This window comes from Coregonus clupeaformis, chromosome 20 (assembly GCF_020615455.1).
Source record: "Coregonus clupeaformis isolate EN_2021a chromosome 20, ASM2061545v1, whole genome shotgun sequence".
Lineage (NCBI taxonomy): Eukaryota > Metazoa > Chordata > Actinopteri > Salmoniformes > Salmonidae > Coregonus > Coregonus clupeaformis.
The window spans coordinates 17827480-17852236 of record NC_059211.1 but is presented as its reverse complement, the minus strand read 5'-3'; the positions used below and the strand labels follow the sequence as shown (position 1 = coordinate 17852236).

The window sequence follows — 24757 nt, the reverse complement described above, 5'->3', positions numbered from 1 at the left end:
AAATATTTAAGTGCCTTTGAACGGGTTATGGTAGGACGTGCCAGGCGCACCGGTTTGAGTGAATCAATAACTGCAATGCTGCTTGGTTTTTCACTCTCCCGTGTGTATCAAGAATGGCCCACCACCCAAAAGACATCCAGCCAACTTGACACAACTGTGGGAAGCATTGGAGTCAACATGGCCAGCATTTCTATGGAACGCTTTCGACACCTTGTAGAGTCCCTGCCCCGACGAATTGAGGCTGTTCTGAGGGCAAAAGGGGGAGGGGGGTGCAAATAAATATTAGGAAGGTGTTCCTAATGTTTTGTACACTCAGTATCCAACCAAGAGCTATCTCATTTCCACATCCACTTAATTTTCCTCACCATTTTTGGATGTTTTGGCAAAGTGGTTCATGAGGACAAAGAGTGAGGAAGTTGTGCTTTCCAGGCCCTTTTTTTTAAATTGTCACATAGGAGGGTAGCTGAAAAAACAAAGTGAGTCATTCCTTTCTCAGACTACTGTGGAATGTTTCATCTGGAACTTGAATGGGTGTTTGATCAGAGGAATTCAATATAATTAAATCAATCACGCATGACAAAGCCATAACATTGGTGTCAGTTTAGATTCTGACAGAGGAAAATAATACATACAACCAAAATGAAATTAACTACACCATTATCTATTATGGGTATACAGATTACATACTCAAACAGGAGCATATTTCAGTTTTATGTCGTCATTTGTTGATGAAGGGGGCAGACAGACTAGAAAAAAAAGTGCTATCTAGAACCTAAAATGGTTATTCGGCTGTCCCCATAGGGGAACCCTTTGAAGAACCCTTTTTGACTCTAGGTAGAACCCTTTTGGTTGCAGGTATTACTCTTTAATGTTCCATGTAGGACCCTTTCCCTTCTTCGTGGAAACAAAAATAATTCTCTCTGGAACCAAAAACGGTTCTCCTAAAGGGACAGCAGAAGAAACCTTTTTTCTAAGAGTGTAGCAACTGGGTTGCCTGAGTTGTTTGGGGTGTGTCTGTCTGTGTGCCATGGTGTCTCTTAGGGCCCTGCTGGAATGAGCTCAGGAAACACTGAGTCGCTGCCTCGGCCACTGCACTCAGGCTCTTGTGAAAGTGTTTAAAATAAGACATAGCTGAAGAACCAAACAGCTCTATGTGGAGTTGGGAGTCCTGCCAGGTAGCTCTCTGTGACTGAGATATGGAAACAGAAACACACACATCATTTCAGGGAAAAACACAACATTATACCAGGCACTTGAAGTTTTGACTTTCATTTTCCCCTCATAGTGTTCCTTGCAGCCGACGCAGTGTGTGTGTGTTGGAACAGCTCATATCTTCTCTCTCTCGTATCTAATGTTGTGATTTCCTTTTTAATTACTAACAGGGCATGATAGAAACAGGGTGGTAGGAAAGGGAGAGCAACAGAGCAGGGAGAGGCAGGGCCACACCCCTTTCCTCTACAGCGGAGGCAGAGTTTAAGGGGAAGTCCAACCTTTAGACAGACTCAGTCAGTTACACACTCTGAGAGGAACCTCCTGCCTCTTTACACAGACACTTCCCACAGGACAGGAAACACTCCGGATTACCTGCCCTTTTACAACTATTCTTTGTTTTAATTTTTACAATCATCATCGTCAGCAGCACCACCACCTCCGCCACAACCTTCTTGTCCACCATGGCCAGCTCCAAGTCGTCTCAGACCACCCGCAACATTGTGATCGCCTGCCTGGCCCTGTGGTCGGTCATCTCCCTCATCATCATTGTGGTGTGGGCCACCTCTCCGGACATGAAGAGTGCCAGCCAGTGCCGAGCTGAGCTGCAGACCCTGACAGAGAAGCACGAGGGGGCCAGGGTGGTGTACGCCAAGAACAAGGCAGCCCTGGAGGAGATGGTGGAGGAGGGCCGCGCCAACCAGACCCGGCAGCTCAGGGAGACAGAGAGGCTCCTGGAGCGCCTGGGCCAGACCAACGTGTCTCTGGATGACTGTCGGCAGGAAAATGTGAGTGTTTGCATTGCCTCGCTTTGCTTTCCCTCCCCTCTCCCACTCCCCTCCCTGGTTCCCGCAGCCCTGAGGTTAGAACTGACTTGCTCAATCCCTCAGGCTGCCACAGTTATCCGCTGCCTCTCTCCTTCTTCTACCCTCTCCATTGTACCTGATGCCCTTATACATTTTGTCATTTTACATTGATCTGATATGATGATTTTTAAATTGATCTGATATCCAAACCTAATCTAACAGTCATGGCCATGATTTCATGTTTTTTTTATACCATATCCATTTGACTGTTTAGAATAGTTTCAGTGAAAACACGTTACTGTATCATCATGCTAAATGATTCCTTGTGAAAATAAATGGCAGACCGAAAAGCCACATTATGCCTTTACATAACAACCAGAGGCACAATGGACAGACAGTATCAATTTAATGTGGACAGTTATGCAAATGCTCTGCAAATGCAGCAATCAAAATATTAAAAGCAGCTAGTCCTTCCCAGGGAGTGGGTGGGAGGTCAAGTTTAACCCTTCCTGGAAGAAGAGATAAAGCAGTGATAGGGGACACCATGTCTGTGTCTGAAATGGCACGCTATTCCCTATATAGTGCTCTACTTTTGACCAGAAGTGTGTAGGGAAAATGTTGCCATTTCGGCAGCAGTCCATGTTCTTTAAGCACAAAGGTCTTAATCTTTCACCATTGTCTTTGATGAGATCATTATTTGAACCTCTTTACTTCGTAGATACTGTATTAGAGTACATGTGTTCATCAGTGTTGTTTCACATAAAACGCTGGATGAAAGGAATGTTTTCAGAGCCTGTTCTCATAGCCAAATCTGGTGCTGGCACAAGCCTGCTTTCACTCAACATTTCAAATATGCGATTGGAGGGACTCCTTGGGATGACTGTGCCAATGTTCACAGAAGTTGTATCAACTACTTCTGGAAATTCCTTAGGAGTTACTCAATGACCACCAGTGTCTTTTTTACAGGTTATTTTGGGTGGAAACATTACAGTCCTGGAAAAAGAAATCGGGATGCATAAAGAAATCGAGGCAAACCTCACTTCAGAAATCATGCTAAACCAAGGTAGGAAAATGTATGTCACAGTGGGAGGGTATGGGATTTTCGCCTCTGGTATTGGCTACCATGAAAGGAGCACTTTCTCAGCCACGATATTCTTAGCAGCATTTTCCCCTGTAACCATAGAAACCACCCTAGTTAGGGTAAATAAATACACATGATTGGTTGGTTATTGCTCCTTCAAAAATGAGTTTACATCTGAGGCTGTGATTACAAATGTTCGAACGGATGACTAATTAGGATTTAAGTACAAGTTCTAGCAGAGTGAATGTCTTCAATAGCCATCCCATCTGTTTAACATTATTTCAAAGCTGTCAAACAGGCTACTTCTACAGTGCATTTAGAAAGTATTCATACTCCTTGACTTATTCCACATTTTGTTGTGTTACAGCATGAATTCAAAATGGATTAAATGTATTTTCTCTCTCACCCATCTACACACAATACCCCATAATGACAAAGTGAAAACATGATTTTAGAAATGTTTGCAAATGTATTAAAAATTAAATACAGAAATATCTAATTTACATAAGTATTCACATCCCTGAGTCAGTACATGTTAGAATCACCTTTGGAAGCGATTACAGCTGTGAGTCTTTCTGAGTAAGTCTCTAAGAACTTTGCACACCTGCATTGTACAATATTTGCACATTATTATTTTTTAAATTCTTCAAACTCTGTCAAGTTGGTTGTTGATTATTGCTAGACAGCCATTTTTAAGTCTTGCCATAGATTTTCAAGCCGATTTAAGTCAAAACTGTAACTAGGTCACTCAGGAACAACTGCCGATGACAAGCATACCCATAACAGGATGCAGCCACCACTATGCTTGAAAATACGGAGAGTGATACTCAGTAATGTGTTGTATTGGATTTGTCACAAACATAACACTTTTTATTCAGGACAAAAATGTAAATGCTTTGTCACATGTTTTGCAGTATTACTTTTGTGTCTTGTTGCAAACAGGATGCATGTTTTGGAATATTTGTATTATGTACAGCCTTCCTTCTTTTCACTCTGTCAATTAGGTTAGTATTGTGGAGTAACTACAATTGTGTTGATCCATCAGTTTTCTCCTATCACAGCCATTAAACTCTGTAACTGTTTCAAAGTCACCATTGGCCTCACGGTGAAATCCCTGAGAGGTTTCTTTCCTCTCAGCAACTGAGTTAGGAAGGACGCCTGTATCTTTGTAGTGACTGGGTGTATTGATACACCATCCAAAGTGTAATTTAAAACTTCACCATGCTCAAAGGGATATTCAATGTCTGCATTTTTTTATTTATTTTTTACCCATCTACCAATAGGTTCCCTTCGTTGCGAGGCATTGGAAAACCTCCCTGGTCATTGTGGTTGAATCTGTGTTTGAAATTCACTGCTTGACTGAGGGACATTACAGATAATTGTATGTGTGGGGTACAGAGATGAGGTAGTCATTCAAAAATCATGTTAAACACTTGTTAGTTATGTGACTTGTTAAGCACATCTTTACTCCTGAACTTATTTAGGCTTGCCATAACAAAGGGGTTGAATACTTATTGACTCAAAACATTTCAGCTTTTAATATTTCATTAATTTGTAAAAATTTCAGAAAACATAATTCCACTTTGACATTATAGGGTAATGTGTACAGTGGGGGACAAAAGTATTTAGTCAGCCACCAATTGTGCAAGTTCTCCCACTTAAAAAGATGAGAGAGGCCTGTAATTTTCATCATAGGTACACGTCAACTATGACTGACAAATTGAGAAAAAAAATTCCAGAAAATCACATTGTAGGATTAATTTATTTGCAAATTATGGTGGAAAATAAGTATTTGGTCACCTACAAACAGGCAGATTTCTGGCTCTCACAGACCTGTAGCTTCTTCTTTAAGAGGCTCCTCTTTCCTCCACTTGTTACCTGTATCAATGGCACCTGTTTGAACTTGTTATCAGTATAAAAGACACCTGTCCACAACCTCAAACAGTCACACTCCAAACTCCACTATGGCCAAGACCAAAGAGCTGTCAAAGGACACCAGAAACAAAATTGTAGACCTGCACCAGGCTGGGAAGACTGAATCTGCAATAGGTAAGCAGCTTGGTTTGAAGAAATCAACTGTGGGAGCAATTATTAGGAAATGGAAGACATACAAGACCACTGATAATCTCCCTCGATCTGGGGCTCCACGCAAGATCTCACCCCGTGGGGTCAAAATGATCACAAGAACGGTGAGCAGAAATCCCAGAACCACAAGGGGGACCTAGTGAATGACCTGCAGAGAGCTGGGACCAAAGTAACAAAGCCTACCATCAGTAACACACTACGCCGCCAGGGACTCAAATCCTGCAGTGCCAGACGTGTCCCCCTGCTTAAGCCAGTACATGTCCAGGCCCGTCTGAAGTTTGCTAGAGTGCATTTGGATGATCCAGAAGAGGATTGGGAGAATGTCATATGGTCAGATGAAACCAAAATATAACTTTTTGGTAAAAACTCAACTCGTCGTGTTTGGAGGACAAAGAATGCTGAGTTGCATCCAAAGAACACCATACCTACTGTGAAGCATGGGGGGTGGAAACATCATGCTTTGGGGCTGTTTTTCTGCAAAGGGACCAGGACGACTGATCCGTGTAAAGGAAAGAATGAATGGGGCCATGTATCGTGAGATTTTGAGTGAAAACCTCCTTCCATCAGCAAGGGCATTGAAGATGAAACGTGGCTGGGTCTTTCAGCATGACAATGATCCCAAACACACCGCCCGGGCAACGAAGGAGTGGTTTCGTAAGAAGCATTTCAAGGTCCTGGAGTGGCCTAGCCAGTCTCCAGGTCTCAACCCCATAGAAAATCTTTGGAGGGAGTTGAAAGTCCGTGTTGCCCAGCAACAGCCCCAAAACATCACTGCTCTAAAGGAGATCTGCATGGAGGAATGGGCCAAAATACCAGCAACAGTGTGTGAAAACCTTGTGAAGACTTACAGAAAACGTTTGACCTGTGTCATTGCCAACAAAGGGTATATAACAAAGTATTGAGAAACTTTTGTTATTGACCAAATACTTATTTTCCACCATAATTTGCAAATACATTCATTAAAAATCCTACAATGTGATTTTCTGGAGAAAAAAATTCTCATTTTGTCTGTCATAGTTGACGTGTACCTATGATGAAAATTACAGGCCTCTCTCATCTTTTTAAGTGGGAGAACTTGCACAATTGGTGGCTGACTAAATACTTTTTTCCCCCACTGTATAGGCCAGTGACATAAACATCTCAATTTAATCAATTTTAAATTCAGGCTGTAACACAACAAAACTCAAGCGGTGTGAATACTTTCTGAAGGCACAGTATGTTTAAAAAAACCTTTCACAAGTGATGATTATTTACGTTTCTAAACATTAAAACACAGCGTCAGAATTGTAGTTCACACACAGTCTACTGTGGGCAAAGCTAATCCCTGAAAACTCTACGGATAATACGTGTATTCCAGAGCTAAGTAAGCTGTAACCAAGGGGCTATGCAAATAAATACTGTAGTTGTGACGTTTTTAAAAATGTTACAGTCGATTTTCTGACTTCGAACAAGAGAAGGAAATTATAAGCTCTTGAGTAAAGGTGATATAAAAATAACACATTGTGTGAAAGGGAAGATGCCTGTTCTGATAAATATCAGGCACCCCGCCATCAACAGGGTCTTAATGAGCAATACATTTACAACATTTTAGTTGCCTAGGAGAGCCCTGTCAAAAACAGCGTAGCTAGAATCTATTGCTGCATTCTTGCCTACATGACCAACAATTGGAAAAACACAGCTAATGTGAGTGAAACCCCTTTGCTGCCAGACAATTCCCAAAATAGTTAAGTGACGTCATGGAGTCGTGTACAGTACACAACTCATACTGATAAGCAATCCCAGGGCCAGACATTACCTTATAAGTTAATAAGGCATAATGTGAACTAGGGATGTCCTATTTCTGTCTATCAAAGAAGACATCCAAAACATCCCAAACTATTCTAAATACCAATAGTATGCCTTAGCATTAAATGTCACTGTCATTGCATTTCAAAACGTATTGTTGTAATCACGGATATTTTTTTTTATTTCTGTCACTCAATGTTTTTGATTTTTATGCCTTATTATGATTTCAGAGCACATCGAATTCCTTCAGGAGAACTTGACACAGGCCTCTCACAAGTGGGAGTCCTGTGTGGCTTTGCACTCAGCTGCTGAGAGCAGGCGGATAGCAGCCGAAAGCCAGACCAAGGCCTGCGAGTCCAGCAAGCTGTATTTACAGAAGCAGCTGTAAGTATCAATCCTGTGACACTGAGCTGGTACAGATTTACACTGAGCTGCTATGAATTTACACCTTCAGGTTGACTACTGTTATAAATCAGCTAAACAAGCCTGGCTGGTTTACCTTTTATGAGTGTTGATATTGTTTCTTGAACCATGGTTATATTTACAGGCAGAGGTGCAAAAAGGAGGACCACCATTCCTTCGAGTTTTTGGATGACGGAGTTGCCGCACCCCAGACTAGCATTCTTGCCTTGGCCGTGGTCCTCTGCGTCAGTCTGCATTTGATAACATGTGAGTGTAATAGCACAGGGTGCTAACTAAGCATCATTAATCAATGCCATGGAGGCTTATAAGCAGTGGCCGTGTTAGCAGTGTGGAAAATAAATCAAAGATCATAACAAGCATATAATAAATCATAGTTTGTTTGATTCGATATTCATAGATACTGTCTGCAACTGTCTATAATCCATATCTCAATGTGATAAAATATTTTAATTACACATGGTTTCCAGGAACATAATGCATAGCCAGTGGGGTCATCGAAGACGATTCAAGGGGAACACTGTTCTCCAAGACAATAAGAGGGACCTGGACTTGATAGTATATGGATATCACTGCTGTACATCTTTTACTGTTAGGAAACTAATTGGGGAAACAGTTAATGATTATATTTTCTTTAGTTTCTTTTTTTATTATTTTTCAATTATATTTTAAGAATTGTTAAACAAAAATTGTAAGACTTAGTCATGGACAAAAAGTGTTATAATTATTTGTTGCTTTTGAATGAATTTCAGCTGCATTTATTGCTCTCTTTTCACATTACATTTATATACGTTGGCTTCTTTTATTGTTGAACCTTACCCTTACTTAGGCTATAATTTTATTGAATACTTAGGATTTTAATGTCCATGTTTTGGGATATTTCAAGACAGCACAATTTCGTTTAGGTTAAAGGTCTCTGTATTTATTTGTGTGTAAATGTTTGAATGTACTTTATAAGTACTGTCTGATCGTCTCTTGTTTTGTCCTGTTTTGACTTCTCCCTATAAAATTATTCTTATCCGACAATTTTTCTTTTGGAGCTGGCTATTCATTTGTCAGTTTAATGTATATACTCTTCTACCAATATTTTACATGGGAAAAATATGAACATTCCGGTAGTTGTTGTTGAGAGAACATTCATAATACAACAATGACCTGTTGAATGTAGTGGAAAGGAGAGGGGTTCACACTGAGCTGGGGATGATAATGTGAGGAGCCAAGCCTAGGTTGGGAATTTGGCCACAACACCGGAATGAACCTACACTTGCCACAAGTACTAGATATGATCTGAGACGACTGTTCACCACGGCCGGAATAAGGCATTTGGGCCACCAGGGCACCTACCTCCAGGGGGACCCTAACCCCAAAAAAACAACAACAAAAAAAATATTTTGTCAGGAAAAAAATGACAGTTTTATAATGCCATTCTACACATTTTGTCATGAGGCTGAGAGCAAATTTTGCAGTTTTAAAGCTAATTTCCTGCAATTCTACACATTTTGGGTTGGGCCAGAGCCAGAACACATGGGTAAATCGGCGTTTAGAAAATTAGTCATTGGCTTTGATACTCTGATTGGTTAGAGATGATCCAATCGCTGTTGACTTGGTTTTGTACAACATCCCTAATTTTGACCACAAACATCTTCAATGATGGCAGTCTCAGACTGAAGTATGTAGCGAACACAGAGCAGCGGAAGAATTCATTTTGAGTCATCTGCCAAATTAATTTACACCTTCAGATTGATTACTGTTATGAATCAGCTAAACACACATTTACTGCTATTCTACACATTTTGCCACAAGGCTGAGAGAAATGTTTGCACATATGCTAGCTCGGGGGCCCCGGGCCACGTGTCTTGTGTGCCCGTTCGGTAAACCAGCCATGCTGACCAAAGAGAAGCCTTTGGATAAACACCTCCTCTGAATGATGGCACCCTTTGCAGGACACTGTCCCCATCATCACTGGCCTTGCGTGGGACCATAGAAAATAATGGTCTAGGGCTTTGGAATCTCCTGTATTGGAGCAAGGAGTGCCCTCTACAGGCCCTCACACAAGGGGGTTTGGTAGCAGCCAGAGGCCTACTGTACTGTCTGGACAGATGCATTGACAAGTGTATGCTAACGCAGGTTTGACTTACAGCACACAATTTGTTGAAGTTGTTGAAAAATAACACCACTCTAGCTAAAGATGCTGTCTGGAAATACTATATTAGCATCACAGTCTGTGATTGTGGTGGCAATAGTAAAACTAGTGTGTGACTAGATTGTATACACCTAAGGTGATGCATACATTGGCAAAAGCTAAAATGTTTTAGTTGTTTCTGGGATAATTTTTGCATTTTAACTAACCCTAACCCCTTTCCTAACCTTAACCTAATTGTCCTAACCTGCTATGTTATTTATGCTAACCTGCTGTGTGGGGTGGCACGTAGCCTAGCAGTTAAGAGCGTTGGGCCTTTAACCGAAAGGTTGCCTGAATGGACTAGGTGAAAAATCTGTCCATGTGCCCATAAGCAAGGCACTTAACCCTAATTGCTCCTGTAAATCGCTCTGGATAAGAGTGTCTGCTAAAATATACATGTGTAAATTCTCCGAACCTGTTACGAAAAGTAAATTCTGTCCTTAGCTGTATACCCCATCTAATTGTTATCGTACAACATTTTCATTATCATACTGTGGCTACAGGTAGCTTGCTTTATCCCCAATGCAAATCCCCTTGCGTGCGCAGCCTATGACGCCAACGCCCACGAGACGAGAGTTGAATATGGCGGGACTTTATGTTATGCATGTGGTAATGTATCATTCTGAGCTATCCCTGATAGTAGCAACTTGCTACCGTACTTTCTAATTTCTACCAAATTGTAGCCTAGCTGATGTGGTGAGTGGATAAACAAATTAATGTTACACCTCAATCAACTGAGTGAGTATACTGCAAAATCTATTTTCGTGGTATGTCAGGTGACATTCATTTTTGTTGTTGCTCATAACGAAGACTACAGTAGTTAGCTGTCCCTCTGCATGTGCGAAAGTGATTAGGATTTGTTTTGAAACGAAGGAACAGTAAACCAATAAACTAAAGTTACTTAAGGAACATTTTAGGAAGTAGTAACAGGTCTTTTGTTATTTTGTTTGCGCTATGAAATATCAGCCATGTCTGCCAGTAATATTTTTTAAACGTCATAGCTAGACGCAGATGAATGAAAGCCTCACTACCATAGAAATAAGAATGATAATATTCATTCTTATTTCTATGCTCACCACATTGAGATTATGTCTTCCTGCAGATTTTGGCTAGCTAGCTAGTTACATGGAATCATCTGAATATCTCCTATGTAAGTGGAAAGGCCATCACTGGCCAGCTAAGGTAAGGCAAAGACATTACTAGGATAGCGTCCTTTGGATACGTGCACATACACAAATTACCACACGTCCCTGTCAGTATCAGATGGAATTGTAAACACGTGGAATCTGTGTACATTTTCTCATAAAAGCTATCGCTAGTACAGTATTTTGGAGGGAAGGGGTGCAGTATTTACCATCCTTTTCACATACGGCTCGTTTCACTTGTACAAGGTTTTGAGAAGGGTGTGCAATTCCAAGAGGAGGAAAGATATGGAAGTGGAAATGTTGGGAGAAGGTCACAGGTAGGCCCCTCTTGTTATTGACAAACTCTGTACTCTTCTCGCTCTGACATGGATACATTCATCAATAACCATTAGAGGAGTGTGTATTTTGTTTTGCAGAGTGTGGGTACAGCAGAAGGAAACACAAGCACTGACCCAAGAATGCATTGAGAGCATCTCTGGACATCTGAGTAAGTCCCACAGCACTTCTCCATGATACAACACTTCTCTGTCAACATACAGTATATTTTTTATTAACCAGTGCCAGTAAATTATTACTCCTAACCACAAGTTATCTCATGTCACATGACTAGAGGCATTTGAAGTGGTTCTGTTCGTGTACAATGAGCTTCATTTCCTTTTCAGATATGCAGAGTTGGACACTTTTTTTTATACTGTCCAACTTCACCTCCCATGTCACCTACAACCCATCAGAAGCAGAGATTATTTCCTTGTAGCTGCCTAGGCCTTTGTGTATTGGTTTTACTCTAGCCAACATTCGGTTCCACTTCAATTTTTCCCGTAGAGATAAACATTTTGGAATTATAAACCTGGCTCACTTTCTGCCGTTTACATAATCTAATTCAGATATGATTTCAGATTAGTGAGTGACTTCTCAGAAGTAGGCCCTGATCTAGTGAGTACTTGTAGGACAATGTGTTGTACAGTTTAATGGAATCCACATTTGCATACTCAATATGTTACTCAACTTACTGCCATAATTGGTGATACTGATGCAAAAGCAGAGCTCTTGATTTGGCAAAAGAATAAAAACCCAACCAGTTGATGTGAAATTATGTAATTCGTCATGCAGCCTAGTTATTTGGCATGATTGATAATCTAGTGTAAAGGGCAGATATTTTGGACATCATGGGATTAGATAAGAGTAAAGATGCTAACACAGACAGTAGGCCTACATGTTCAAATTAGATTATACATGTTTACTACAATGATTTGTTTGCTATTATGTGATCATTGGTTACAATATGATAATGTGTGCTTGCATAGAATGTCACTATTAAATCTCCCACATCACTCTTATTCCAAACTCGTGAAGACTGTGAACAATAATAGTATCTTTCATCCTCGCGCAGGTGATCATGCTTCCAAAAGGAGGGACCCAATAAGAGAATTGAAATACCGGAAAGCACTGCGCTTGGCATTGGATATGCTCCCCTCAGGAGAGACGAGCAGCACTCTGGTTTTAGGAGAACCCAGAACATCCGAAAAGGGAAGAGACCAACAGTTGCCATCGGCCCCTGAAGAGCAAGAAACGAGAGCGAGACACGCTATCCGAGCAAATGTGAGGCCAAGTCATACAAAAGCAGACCAGGAAAGCACAAAACGTAAAGAGACAGTTGTAGATACTGATGAGAGCTCAAACGAGGTCCTCACAAGCCCTAAGATTAGAAGGAAGTGTTGCAATTGTCAGAGACGGCAGAGACATCAGAGACGGCGGACCCAGCAAGCCCAGTGGTCCAGCTTGTGTAATTCTAGGAATTTGAGTGAGAATCAGGATACCAGTCCACCAAAGCAGGCCAGACAGAGTCCAACTCTCAATTCGTCACCAGAGAACACTTCAGGCCATTCCAGTCCCAAGTCATGGGCTGCCTATGGCTGTGAGACACATAAGCAAAGGGCAGCCAAGTTCAGACTTGTGTATAGGCTAGCTGAGACACAGGTACTTCTGCACTGCAGACATGACACTAGACACAAATGTCACAAACAGACATCATTTTAATTCATGACAACTAGTCAGTCACCACTGCAACTGATTCAATGCTTTAACATTGCTCTCCACTATTTTCCTTGCTTTTGATGCCATTTGAGTTTGTAATGCCATCATAACAACCATGTCATGGTGTTGTTTATGTCCCCACAGGAGCCTCAGTCTGAGGAAAAAACGGGTTGTGCATCTCAGAAAACAAGTCTAGGTGCAGCTCAAGAGAATGTCACTGTTCCCAGTAAGCCGAATAGATTCTAAGTGCATTCTGAAAGTATTCAGACCCCATTGACTTTTTCCACATTTTGTTACGTTACAGCCTTATTCTAAAATTGATCAAATTGTTTTTTTCCCATCATCAATCTACACACAATACCCCATAATGACAAAGCAAAAACAGTCTTCTTGGGTGTGATGCTACAAGCTTGGCACAACTATATTCTCTGCAGATCCTCTCAAGCTCTATCAGGTTGGATGGGGAGTGTCGCGGCACAGCTATTTTCAGATCTCTCCAGAGATGTTCGATCGGGTTCAAGTCTGGGCTCTGCCTGGGCCACTCAAGGACATTCAGAGACTTGTCCCGAAACCACTCCTGCATTGTCTTGGCTGTGTGCTTAGGGTCGATGTCTTGTTGGAAGGGGAACCTTTACCCCAGTCTGAGGTCCTGAGCGCTCTGGAGCAGGTTTTCATCAAGGATCTCTCTGTACTTCGCGCCGTTCATCTTTGTTTGGGGCCTGACTAGTCTCCCAGTCCCTGCCGCTGAAAAACATCCCCACAGCATGATGCTGCCAACACCATGCTTAACCGCAGGGATGGTGCCAGGTTTCCTCCAGACGTGACGCTTGGCATTCAGGCCAAAGAGTTCAATCTTGGTTTCATCAGACCAGATAATCTTCTTTCTCATAGTCTGAGAGTCCTTTAGGTGCCTTTTAGCAAACTCCAAGCGGGCTGTCATGTGCCTCTTCCTGAGGAGTGACTTCTGGCTGGCCACTCTACCATAAAGGCCTGATTGGTGGAGTGCTGCAGAGATGGTTGTCCTTCTGGAAGGTTCTCCCATCGCCACAGAGGAACTCTGGAGCTCTGTCAGAGTGACCATCAGGTTGTTGGTCACCTCCGTGACCAAGGCTCTTCTCCCATGATTGCTCAGTTTGGCCGGGCGGCCAGCTCTAGGAAGAGTCTTGGTGGTTCCAAACTTCTTCCATTTAAGAATGATGAAGGCCACTGTGTTCTTGGTGACCTTCAATGCAGCAGAAAGTTTTTGGTAGCCTTCCCCAGATCTGTGCCTCGACACAATCCTGTCTCGGAGCTCTATGGACAATTATTTCGACCTCATGGCTTGGTTTTTGCTCTGACATGCTTTTACAGTGAGGGGAAAAAAGTATTTGATCCCCTGTTGATTTTGTATGTTTGCCCACTGACAAAGACATGATCAGTCTATAATTTTAATGGTAGGTTTATTTGAACAGTGAGAGACAGAATAACAACAAAAAAATCCAGAAAAACGCATGTCAAAAATGTTGTAAATTGATTTGCATTTTAATGAGAGAAATAAGTATTTGACCCCTCTGCAAAACATGACTTAGTACTTGGTGGCAAAACCCTTGTTGGCAATCAGAGGTCAGACGTTTCTTGTAGTTGGCCACCAGGTTTGCACACATCTCAGGAGGGATTTTGTTCCACTCCTCTTTGCAGATCTTCTCCAAGTCATTAAGGTTTCGAGGCTGACGTTTGGCAACTCGAACCTTCAGCTCCCTCCACAGATTTTCTATGGGATTAAGGTCTGGAGACTGGCTAGGCCACTCCAGGACCTTAATGTGCTTCTTCTTGAGCCACTCCTTTGTTGCCTTGGCCGTGTGTTTTGGATCATTGTCATGCTGGAATACCCATCCACAACCCATTTTCAATGCCCTGGCTGAGGGAAAGAGGTTCTCACCCAAGATTTGACGGTACATGGCCCCATCCATCGTCCCTTTGATGCGGTGAAGTTGTCCTGTCCATTTAGCAGAAAAATACCCCCAAAGCATAATGTTTCCACCTCCATGTTTGATGGTCGGGATGGTGTTCTTGGGGTCATAGGCAGCATTCCTCCTCCTCCAAACACGGCGAGTAGAGTTGATGCCAAAGAGCTTGATTTTGGTCTCATCTGACCACAACACTTTCACCCAGTTCTCCTCTGAATCATTCAGATGTTCATTGGCAAACTTCAGACGGGGGACCTGGCGGGCGTGCAGGATTTCAGTCCTTCACGGCGTAGTGTGTTACCAATTGTTTTCTTGGTGACTATGGTCCCAGCTGCCTTGAGATCATTGACAAGATCCTCCTGTGTAGTTCTGGGCTGATTCCTCACCGTTCTCATGATCATTGCAACTCCACGAGGTGAGATCTTGCATGGAGCCCCAGGCAGAGGGAGATTGACAGTTCTTTTGTGTTTCTTCCATTTGCGAATAATCACACCAACTGTTGTCACCTTCTCACCAAGCTGCTTGGCAATGGTCTTGTAGCCCAATCCAGCCTTGTGTAGGTATACAATCTTGTCCCTGACATCCTTGGAGAGCTCTTTGGTCTTGGCCATGGTGGAGAGTTTGGAATCTGATTGATTGATTGCTTCTGTGGACAGGTCTTTTATACAGGTAATAAACTGAGATTAGGAGCACTCCCTTTAAGAGTGTGCTCCTAATCTCAGCTCGTTACCTGTATAAAAGACACCTGGGAGCCAGAAATCTTTCTGATTGAGAGGGGGTCAAATACTTATTTCCCTCATTAAAATGCTAATCAATTTATAACATTTTTTACATGCGTTTTTCTGGATTTTGTTGTTGTTATTCTGTCTCTCACTGTTCAAATAAACCTACCATTAAAATTATAGACTGATCATTTCTTTGTCAGTGGGCAAACGTACAAAATCAGCAGGGGATCAAATACCTTTTTCCCTCACTGTATATAGACAGGTGTGCCTTTCCAAATCATGTTCAATCGATTGAATTTACCACAGGTGGACTCCAATCAAGTTGTAAAATCATCTTAAGGATGATCAATGGAAACAGGATGCACTTGAGCTCAAGTTCAAGTCTCATAGCAAAGGTTCTGTATACTTATGTAAATAAGATATTTCTGTTTTTTATTTTTGTCATTATGGGGTATTGTGCGTAGATTGATGAGGATTTTTTTATGTAATCCATTTTAGAATAAGGCCTAACGTAACAAAATGTGGAAAAAGTCAAGGGGTCTGAATACTTTCCGAAAGCACTGTATGTCATTCAATGGAAGCAGGAACACTTGAATTTTCCATTTGAAGATTGTAGATCGGAAACAGTTGGTACCTGTGAAATTTGTGTCCCTGCATAGGTGTGGCCGATGTGTCAAGTGATTTGAGCCTTACTCCACCTTCTTCATACCCACTGCAAACGCTCCAAGTGGCCTTCGACGAACAGGATGTCAGTAGTCTGGATGATGAGGAGGATGATGACCTACCCAGTTTCACTTCGCCAAAAAGTAAGCTAGTTTTACACGTCTCTAAACTGCATTTCTCATATGGAATCTGTATGATATTGTGTCATTGGTTTACTGAGTTATGAAAGATTGGATGATTTTATTTTTGTGCACCGCAGAAACCCTGTCCATCACAAAGGGAGCCTGTGTCTGGTGTAAATATCGACGTTGCCCCTTCTGGCCTGCTATGGTAATTTTCATTAGTCCAATTGATTTCTAGTATGCTTTCTATCATTAGTGATTTGGAATGGGACTGCACTTACACTTGCATGTATGACATGTTCGCTTCTCATGTCATCATCAGGTCATGTATGTTTCCTGTAAAGAGAAGAAAGCCAGCGTTGTGTTCATCGACACATTTCTTTTCACACAGAAGAGGAAGGGGTGAGCATCTTCAGTAATACTAATAATGATTGTAGATATGAAAGTGTAGATGTTTTCAGACATCATTGATACTGGGGAGCTGTTTTCATGTGCGGTTATTAGCTGTAACCAATGATCTCTATGTAAACAAGATGAATATGTATGTTTATGGCTCTAACCTTAAGGAATTTGGTCTTTACGAAAGAAGGCAGGAAGTGAACATGAATCATTCGCATAGTTCTGCCCTACTGTGGCTCCAAGGTACAGTTGAAGTCGGAAGTTTACAGTAAAGAGTCCTATATCGACATAACCTGAAAGGCTGCTCAGCAAGGAAGAAGCCACTGCTCCAAAACCACCATAAAAAAGCCAGACTACGGTTTGCAACTGCACATGGGGACAAAGATCGTACTTTTTGGAGAAATGTCCTCTGGTCTGATTAAACAAAAATAGAACTGTTTGGCCATAATGACCATCGTTATGTTTAGAGGAAAAAGGGGGAAGCTTGCAAGCCGAAGAACACCATCCCAACCGTGAAGCACGGGGGTGGCAGCATCATGCTGTGGGGGTGCTTTGCTGCATGAGGGACTGGTGCACTTCGCAAAATAGATGGCATCATGAGGAAGGAAAATGATGTAGATATATTGAAGCAACATCTCAAGACATCAGTCAGGAAGTTAAAGCTTGGTCGCAAATGGGTCTTCCAAATGGACAATGACCCCAAGCATTCTCTCTATTATTATTCTGACATTTTCACATTCTTAAAATAATGTGGTGATCCTAACTGACCTAAGACAGGGAATTTTTACTAGGATTAAATGTCAGGAATTGTGAAAAACTGAGTTTAAATGTATTTGGCTAAGGTGTATGTACATTTCCGACTTCAACTGTAAGTAATATATTTATTTAGTGACACGACTTTGACGGATGAATAAAACATTTTATTTTACCCTTCTTTAGCGTCAAGGTCTCCTTAAAGAATATCAAGCCCTTTGACTGTGAGGAGTCAAATGAGTTGGTGGTGAGATTTTGCTTTACTTGCACTTAAAGTATATTATAAATATTATGTAATTAATGTGCCATGGTTGACTTCCAAATATTGACATGTATAACCAGTTTTCCATCCAACCTTTTTATGCAAGTAAAATACATGTCAGGTAAAAATAGCACGACAGGCCTGATGGAAACATCAAATTTGTCCGTAAACATTCCGACAAAAATAAAATATGCTAGACAAGGTGAGATCTTTTCGTGTCTGTAAAATGTATTATGCGAGAAATATTGATATAATAACCATCATATCGAAGTAAATGTGGAGTCACGCGATGACATGTTGTGTTATCCTCCCAGTATGACTCGGGAAATCATGCAGTTTATTAGGCTACAGATGAAATACGTCACAGGATGGTGACAGTGCACCTTGATGAGCTTGATGCTCCTTTCCAATAAATATTGAGGATCTTATTCAAATGACATGATAATCGATGCTTGTCTGCCGTTTGACAAATACAAATAATCTCGCTCTTTTGTCCAAAATAATCTCATCATGTAGGCTTTACCCATACTGTATCTGCGAGCTGTTGGCTAGGGCGCACGTGCCAAGACCAGAGTGGGTACATTCGCTATATAACGCAATTTTATTTGTGACAAAACCATCAGTAGACTTGAAAATGTGATGGAAGCCCATTTAACTTGTATTTTTTTATTCGTTACATGGGAATTTAACCGCAAAAGTTATTTTTATCTAAATTTGATGGAAACACATCTGATTTTTTTATATTTGCATGAAAATCAGTCACCAATTGGATGGAAACCTAGCTATTTGTATTTACCTACTGTCTATATGTTACTTCAGTTGACGTATGTATGGAGAATGTGAGGTGAAATGTGGGTATCTCTCACAGGACAAAGCCAAGGAGAAATATGGTACTGCCATCCACCATTGCCTGAAGCTTATTGGTGACTATAGAATTCGCCTTGGTAAGAGAACCGTCAAACATAGGAGGTTAGGGTTTGACTCTGTCCAATGTTTTCAGTTGGATATGCAGTACACAATGTTTGGTAGCTAGTGTTTCAATCAATTGAACTTCCAAGCCTGCATGTAATTGAATGACCAGGGAATCAAATGTTTATGCATTTCTTCCCTCAGGTTGTGGTTCATTTTCCGGTTCCCTCATTGAGTATGTTGCTGATGACATCAGTAAGTTTTTAAATGGCCTGTGTTCAAAGTCATTTTTTGTACCTATTTCATTGCTATGTAATGCCAATTCCTAGCTACAAGCAAGCAAGTCAGGTACTTGCAGCTTCCACAGACATGACAGGAACAACTATCAAAACAAACCATGTGCCAAGGAGGCGATAGTAGAATGAGGATATGGAGCAACATTTATTGACAGGAACCTGCATACCCTGGTTGATAACAATGGGGCATTCTTCTCTATGAACCAGTGTGAAAGTTTAAAATTTTTGTTTAACATTGCAAATTGTTCATTGTATAATAATTATTGCCAATTCCAATGTATCCCTCCTATTTGTGCTCCTGCCCTCCAGGCATCCCTATGAGAAAGCTGTACCGTCACGACCTGTCTGACAGTTACTTGGCCTCGCCAAGGCAAGACATGGAGGACCAGAGCAGTTACCAGGGGACTCCGGAAGACCATGCGACCACTGAGGGCAGTGACCAGGACCAGGAGCCACAGGTCTCCAAGAGACTGCTACCTGACCGTGCCAAGGCTGCACGGGACCGGGCCAACGACAAACTACTGAAGTTCATCGTCGATAAAAGAGGCGTGGAGAGGCACTTGCAGGTCAGAGAGTTAGTAAACTGAGGGAAGAAGAGAGTAAAACTTAGCTTATCCCTGAGCAATAGTTAGGCATCTTTTCTTCTCTTTTCTCCATATCATAGGCTATTATCAGCGGTCAGGTGGTGTCCAAGTGGCTGAAGGCCTTCCACAAGGCCAGTGGTCAAGCAGTGGACCCCTACTTTGAGACGGACCATCAGGTGGAGCAGGTTTTCACTTACCTCAGGAGCATCATGGTGGAAGCCTCGCAAAGTCTGCCAGAGTTAAACCAGATCCGCTTCATCCTCGAAGTGCTCTTACCAGAGGTGAATCAATGTCTTGAGTGTTGTTGCAGATTGGTCCTAGATTTGTACATGCACAAATAGCATGACAACGATTGTGAGAGTTAGCTATCACAGTGATGCGCATTCAAATGCGACCAGGCTAGTGTTCTTGTAGTAGTATGCAAATAAGAAGTATATGTCATTCAAATGTGTTTTTGTATCCTATGCTCTCCAACTGTCCTTTCTTTTATTCCATCTCACAAGTTTGATCTTTTCAGGCTGTCATCCATGGAATCTCGGAGGTCAATGACATATCCCTGGTAAAGGCCGAAGATAAATACTCACAAGGGCCTGGCATCAGTAATAGGTGAGAGGTTGACTCTGTATTTGTCTGTTATTTTTTGTGATTTCATGGACTGTAGCTTGTTTTTATTTTGCTGATACTATTTCCCTTTAATCATTTCAGAGAGCGAGAGGAGTTTGACCTTATGATTTTGCAGCAGATGAAGAAAAGGCACCGCAGAAAAGATCAAGAATAAGAAGGGTTGTGTGTTCTGTTTCAGGTCTGCATTGGCTAATGCCACTTCAAGTGTTTATATTGTTCATAGGTTACATACTCTTTATTTTTGAATGAATGTATTTGTATACTGAACAAAAATATAAATGCAACATGCAACAATTTCAAAGATTTTACTGAGTTACAGTTCATATAAGGAAATCAGTCAATTGAAATAAACTCATTAGGCCCTAATCTATGGATTTCACATGACTGGGAATACAGATATGCATCTGTTGGTCACATATACCTTTATAAAAAAGGTATGGGCGTGGATCAGTATCTGGTGTTACCACTATTTACAGTTGAAGTCGGTAGTTTACATATACTTAGGTTGGAGTCATTTAAACTTGTTTTTCAACCACTCCACACATTTCTTGTTAACAAACTATAGTTTTGGCAAGTCTGTTAGGACATCTACTTTGTGCATGACACAAGTAATTTTTCCAACAATTGTTTGTAGACAGATTATTTCATTTATAATTCACTGTATCACAATATTAGTGGGTCAGAAGTTTACATAAACTAAGTTGACTGTGCCTTTAAACAGCTTGGAAAATTCAAGAAAATGATGTCATGGCTTTAGAAGGTTTTGATAGGCTAATTGACATCATTTGAGTCAATTGGAGGTGTACCAGTGGATGTATTTCAAGGCCTACCTTCAAACTCAGTGCCTCTTTGCTTGACATCATGGGAAAATCAAAAGAAATCAGCCAAGACCTCAGAAAAAAATGTGTAGACCTCCACAAGTCTGGTTCATCCTTGGGAGCAATTTCCAAATGCCTGAAGGTACCACGTTCATCTGTACAATCAATAGTACGCAAGAATAAACACCATGGGACCATGCAGCTGTCATACCGCTCAGGGAGGAGACGCTATCTGTCCGAAAAGTGCAAATCAATCCCAGAACAACAGCAAAGGACCTTGTGAAGATGCTGGAGGAAACAGGTACAAAGGTATCTATATCCATAGTAAAACGAGTCCTATATCGACATAACCTGAAAGGCCGCTCAGCAGGGAAGAAGCCACTGCTCCAAAACCACCATAAAAAAGCCAGACTACGGTTTGCAACTGCACATGGGGACAAAGATCGTACTTTTTGGAGAAATGTCCTCTGGTCTGATGAAACTAAGAACTGTTTGGCCATTATGACCATCATTATGTTTGGAGGAAAAAGGGGAACTTGCAAGCCAAAGCACACCATCCCAACCGTGAAGCACAGGGGTGGCAGCATCATGCTGCGGGGGTGCTTTGCTGCATGAGGGAATGGTGCACTTCAGAAAATAGATGGCATCATGAGGAAGGAAAATGAGGTGGATATATTGAAACAACATCTCAAGACATCAGTAAGTTAAAGCTTGGTCCCAAATGGGTCTTCCAAATGGACAATGACCCCAAGCATACTTCCAAAGTTGTGGCAAAATGGCTGAAGGACAACAAAGTCAAGGTATTGGAGTGGCCATCACAAAGCCCTGACATCAATCCTATAGAAAATGTGTGGCCAGAACTGAAAAAACGTGTGCGAGCAAGGAGGCCTACAAACCTCTCAGTTACACCAGCTCTGTCAGGAGGAATGGGCCAAAATTCACCCAACTTATTGTGGGAAACTTGTGGAAGGCTACCTGAAACGTTTGACCCAAGTTACATTTACATTTACATTTTAGTCATTTAGCAGACGCTCTTATCCAGAGCAACTTACAATTAGTGAATACATTTTTTATTTTTTTTTCTACTGGCCCCCAGTGGGAATCAAACCCACAACCCTGGCATTGCAAACGCCATGCTCTTTCAAGTGAGCTACATCCCTGCCGGCCATTCCCTCCCCTACCCTGGACGACGCTGGGCCAATTGTGCGCCGCCCATGAGTCTCCCGGTCGCGGCCGGCTGCGACAGAGCCTGGATTCGAACCAGGATCTCTAGTGGCACAGTTAGCACTGCGATGCAGTGCCTTAGACCACTGCGCCACTCAGGAGTTAAACAATTTAAAGGCAATGTTACCACATACTAATTGAGTGTATGTAAACTTCTGATCCACTGGGAATGTGATGAAATAAATAAAAGCTGAAATAAATCATTCTCTCTACTATTATTCTGACATTTCACATTCTTAAAATAAAGTGGTGATCCTAACTGACCTAAGACAGGGAATTTTTACTAGGATTAAATGTCAGGAATTGTGAAAACTGAGTTTAAATGAATTTGGCTAAGGTGTATGTAAACTTCCGACTTCAACTGTACCTCATGCAGCGTGACCTCTTCTTCACATAAAGTTGATCAGGATGTTGAGTGTGGTCTGTGGAACTCCTCTTCAATGGCTGTGTGAAGTTGCTGGATATTGGCGGGAACTGGAACACGCTTACACGTCGATCCAGCACATCCCAAACATACTCAATGGGTGACATTTCTGGTGAGAATGCAGGCCATGGAAGAACTGGGAAATTTTCCAGGAATTGTGTACAGATCCTTGCAACATGGGGCCTGTGCATTATCATGCTGAAACATGAGGTGATGGCGGCGGATGAATGGCTTGACAATGGGCCTCAGGATCTCGTCACGGTATATCTGTGCATTCAAATTGCCATTGATAAAATGCAATTGTGTTTGTTGTCCATAGCTTATGCCTGCCCATACCATAACCCCACCACCACCACCATGGGGCACTCTCTTCACAACGTTGAGATCAGCAAACCGCTAACCCACATGATGCCATATACGTGGTCTGCGGTTGTGAGGCCGGTTGGATGTACTGCCATATTCTCTAAAACGATGTTGGAGGCGGTTTATGGTAGAGAAATTAACATTAAATTATCTGGCAACAGTTCTGGTGGACATTCCTGCAGTCAGAATGCCAATTGCACGCTCCCTCAAAACTTGAGATATCTGTGGCATTGTGTTGTGTGATAAAACTGCACATTTTAGAGTGGTCTTTATTGTCCCCAGCACAAGGTGCACCTGTGTAATGATCATGATGTTTAATCAGATTATTGCTATGCCAAACCTGTCAGGTGGATGGATTATCTTGGCAAAGGGGAAATGCTCACTAACAAGGATGTAAACTTTGAGAGAAATACGCTTCTTGTGCGTATGGAAAATACCTGGGATCTTTTATTTCAGCTCATGAAACATGGGACCAACACTTTACATGTAGCATTTATATTTTTGTGCAGCTATAACGGTGGTGGTTTGTTTCTTTTCAATGGCTTTCCCCCCTAAAATTATTTTCTTGAGCTACAGTTGAATGGAATCCACAATTGCATACTCCATATGTTACTCAACTTCCTGCCATAATTGGTGATACTGATGCAAAAGTCGAGCTCTTGATTTTGCAAAAAAATCCAAGTTAAAGTGAAATTAGGTAATTTGTCATAGTCTTGTTATTTGGCATGATTGATCATCTAGTGTGAAGGGCAGAGATATATATATATATATATATAAAAGTCCTAACAGACTTCACACTAGATGATATATATATATATATATATATATATATATATATATATATATATATATATATATATACACACACACACACATTGATGTAGCTATAATGGTGGTGGTTGGTTTCTTTTCAATGTCTTGTTTTCCTTTACAATTATTTTAATGAGCTTGTTACTATTATTCTGGGTGAGGTATGTTTCTGTCGCCAAAGCACAATCTCAGTATGAAAGCAATACAATTACTTTGTTGTTTTTCACACAAGTGTGTTTGCTTCATTAATTGCCGCATATTTTTTCTGTTGCAAAGCTGTATAAAGGTGGTAATAAACCTACATAACCCAGAATCCATACCTTAAATCAGGAAATGACGTAGATGCGCATGCGTTGAGTGCCTTCACTTCCAAAACAACACGCGCGCTGTTCCAAGATGTCCGCGCCTATGGAAATAGTTCTGAGTGCTGATTCGGGTGGACAGCTATGGAACTGTGCCGTTTTGGAACTCCATTCGGGTACAAATCTCTTGGCCTATCGAGGCGGCAATACTTCTTCGAGGTCCCTCACAGTTTTGAATGGAGAGTACATCCTCGGAGCCCAACTCGGGAAAAACTTCATCAACGTGTGGGAAATCCAGAGAAAGGTAGCTAGCTAGCTTGCTACGGACGCGAGCGCTGTTAATAGCTAGCTATCTGGAGATAATGCACTGAAAGGTCTCTGGACATAGCTAGTTAACGTTACATATGGCTAGCTTGTTTGTTCGAATGTCTGTATAGTTAGCTAGTTTAGCAAGGTGGCTAACGTTATTCATTGTGAAAAGTGTTTTCTATGTGTAAATGCCGTTAGCTGGATACTGGATAGAAGATGGGCCTAACTTACACGGGGATGAATACACAAATCACAGTGTCAATCAGTCATACAGATGACCAGTAGTGTTCTTGAATTCTAGTCCTGAATCACAAGGTAAAACTTCGTAAAGTATTCAGACCCCTTGACTTTTTCCAAATGTTACTTTACAGCCTTATTCAAAAATGGATTCAATAAAAAAAAATCCTCAGCAATCTACACACAATACCCCATAATGACAAAGCGAAAACAGGTTTTTAGAAATGTTTGCAAATGTTT

General features: G+C 41.5%; 3 protein-coding genes across 9 annotated transcripts in view; all 3 read left to right on the top strand.

Annotated features, from left to right (window-relative positions):
- The first annotated feature begins 1491 nt into the window (after positions 1-1491).
- Positions 1492-8414, top strand: si:ch211-1a19.3. Its single transcript, XM_041839799.2, has 5 exons — positions 1492-1997; positions 2982-3078; positions 7197-7350; positions 7514-7635; positions 7857-8414. Coding segments are annotated over exons 1-5 (699 nt in total). The 5' UTR covers positions 1492-1673; the 3' UTR covers positions 7859-8414.
- Positions 8415-10142: 1728 nt separating this feature from the next.
- On the top strand, positions 10143-20353 carry LOC121533672 (PWWP domain-containing DNA repair factor 3B). Of its 7 annotated transcripts, none has more exons than XM_041839803.2 (16): positions 10143-10177; positions 10671-10750; positions 10960-11030; positions 11106-11200; positions 12104-12312; positions 12892-12973; positions 16078-16224; positions 16341-16411; positions 16526-16605; positions 17542-17602; positions 18486-18561; positions 18731-18781; positions 19132-19388; positions 19487-19687; positions 19924-20012; positions 20112-20353. In XM_041839803.2, exons 2-16 carry the CDS (start codon positions 10694-10696, stop codon positions 20182-20184), a joined length of 1620 nt encoding a protein of 539 aa, XP_041695737.1. In that variant the 5' UTR covers positions 10143-10177; positions 10671-10693; the 3' UTR covers positions 20185-20353. The 7 variants fall into 7 exon arrangements, with proteins under 7 accessions (XP_041695737.1, XP_045061717.1, XP_041695735.1 ...); XM_045205782.1 differs by having other exon boundaries at positions 10150-10264; positions 11130-11200; XM_041839801.1 differs by having other exon boundaries at positions 10150-10264.
- A 3673-nt stretch (positions 20354-24026) lies between these two features.
- wdr18 (WD repeat domain 18) overlaps positions 24027-24757 on the top strand; it is a 131882-nt gene continuing 131151 nt past the window's right edge. Inside the window, exon 1 of the mRNA XM_041839811.2 lies at positions 24027-24275. Coding sequence (XP_041695745.1) covers positions 24066-24275 — 210 coding nt within the window. The 5' untranslated portion in view covers positions 24027-24065. The remainder of the gene's footprint in view (positions 24276-24757) is intronic.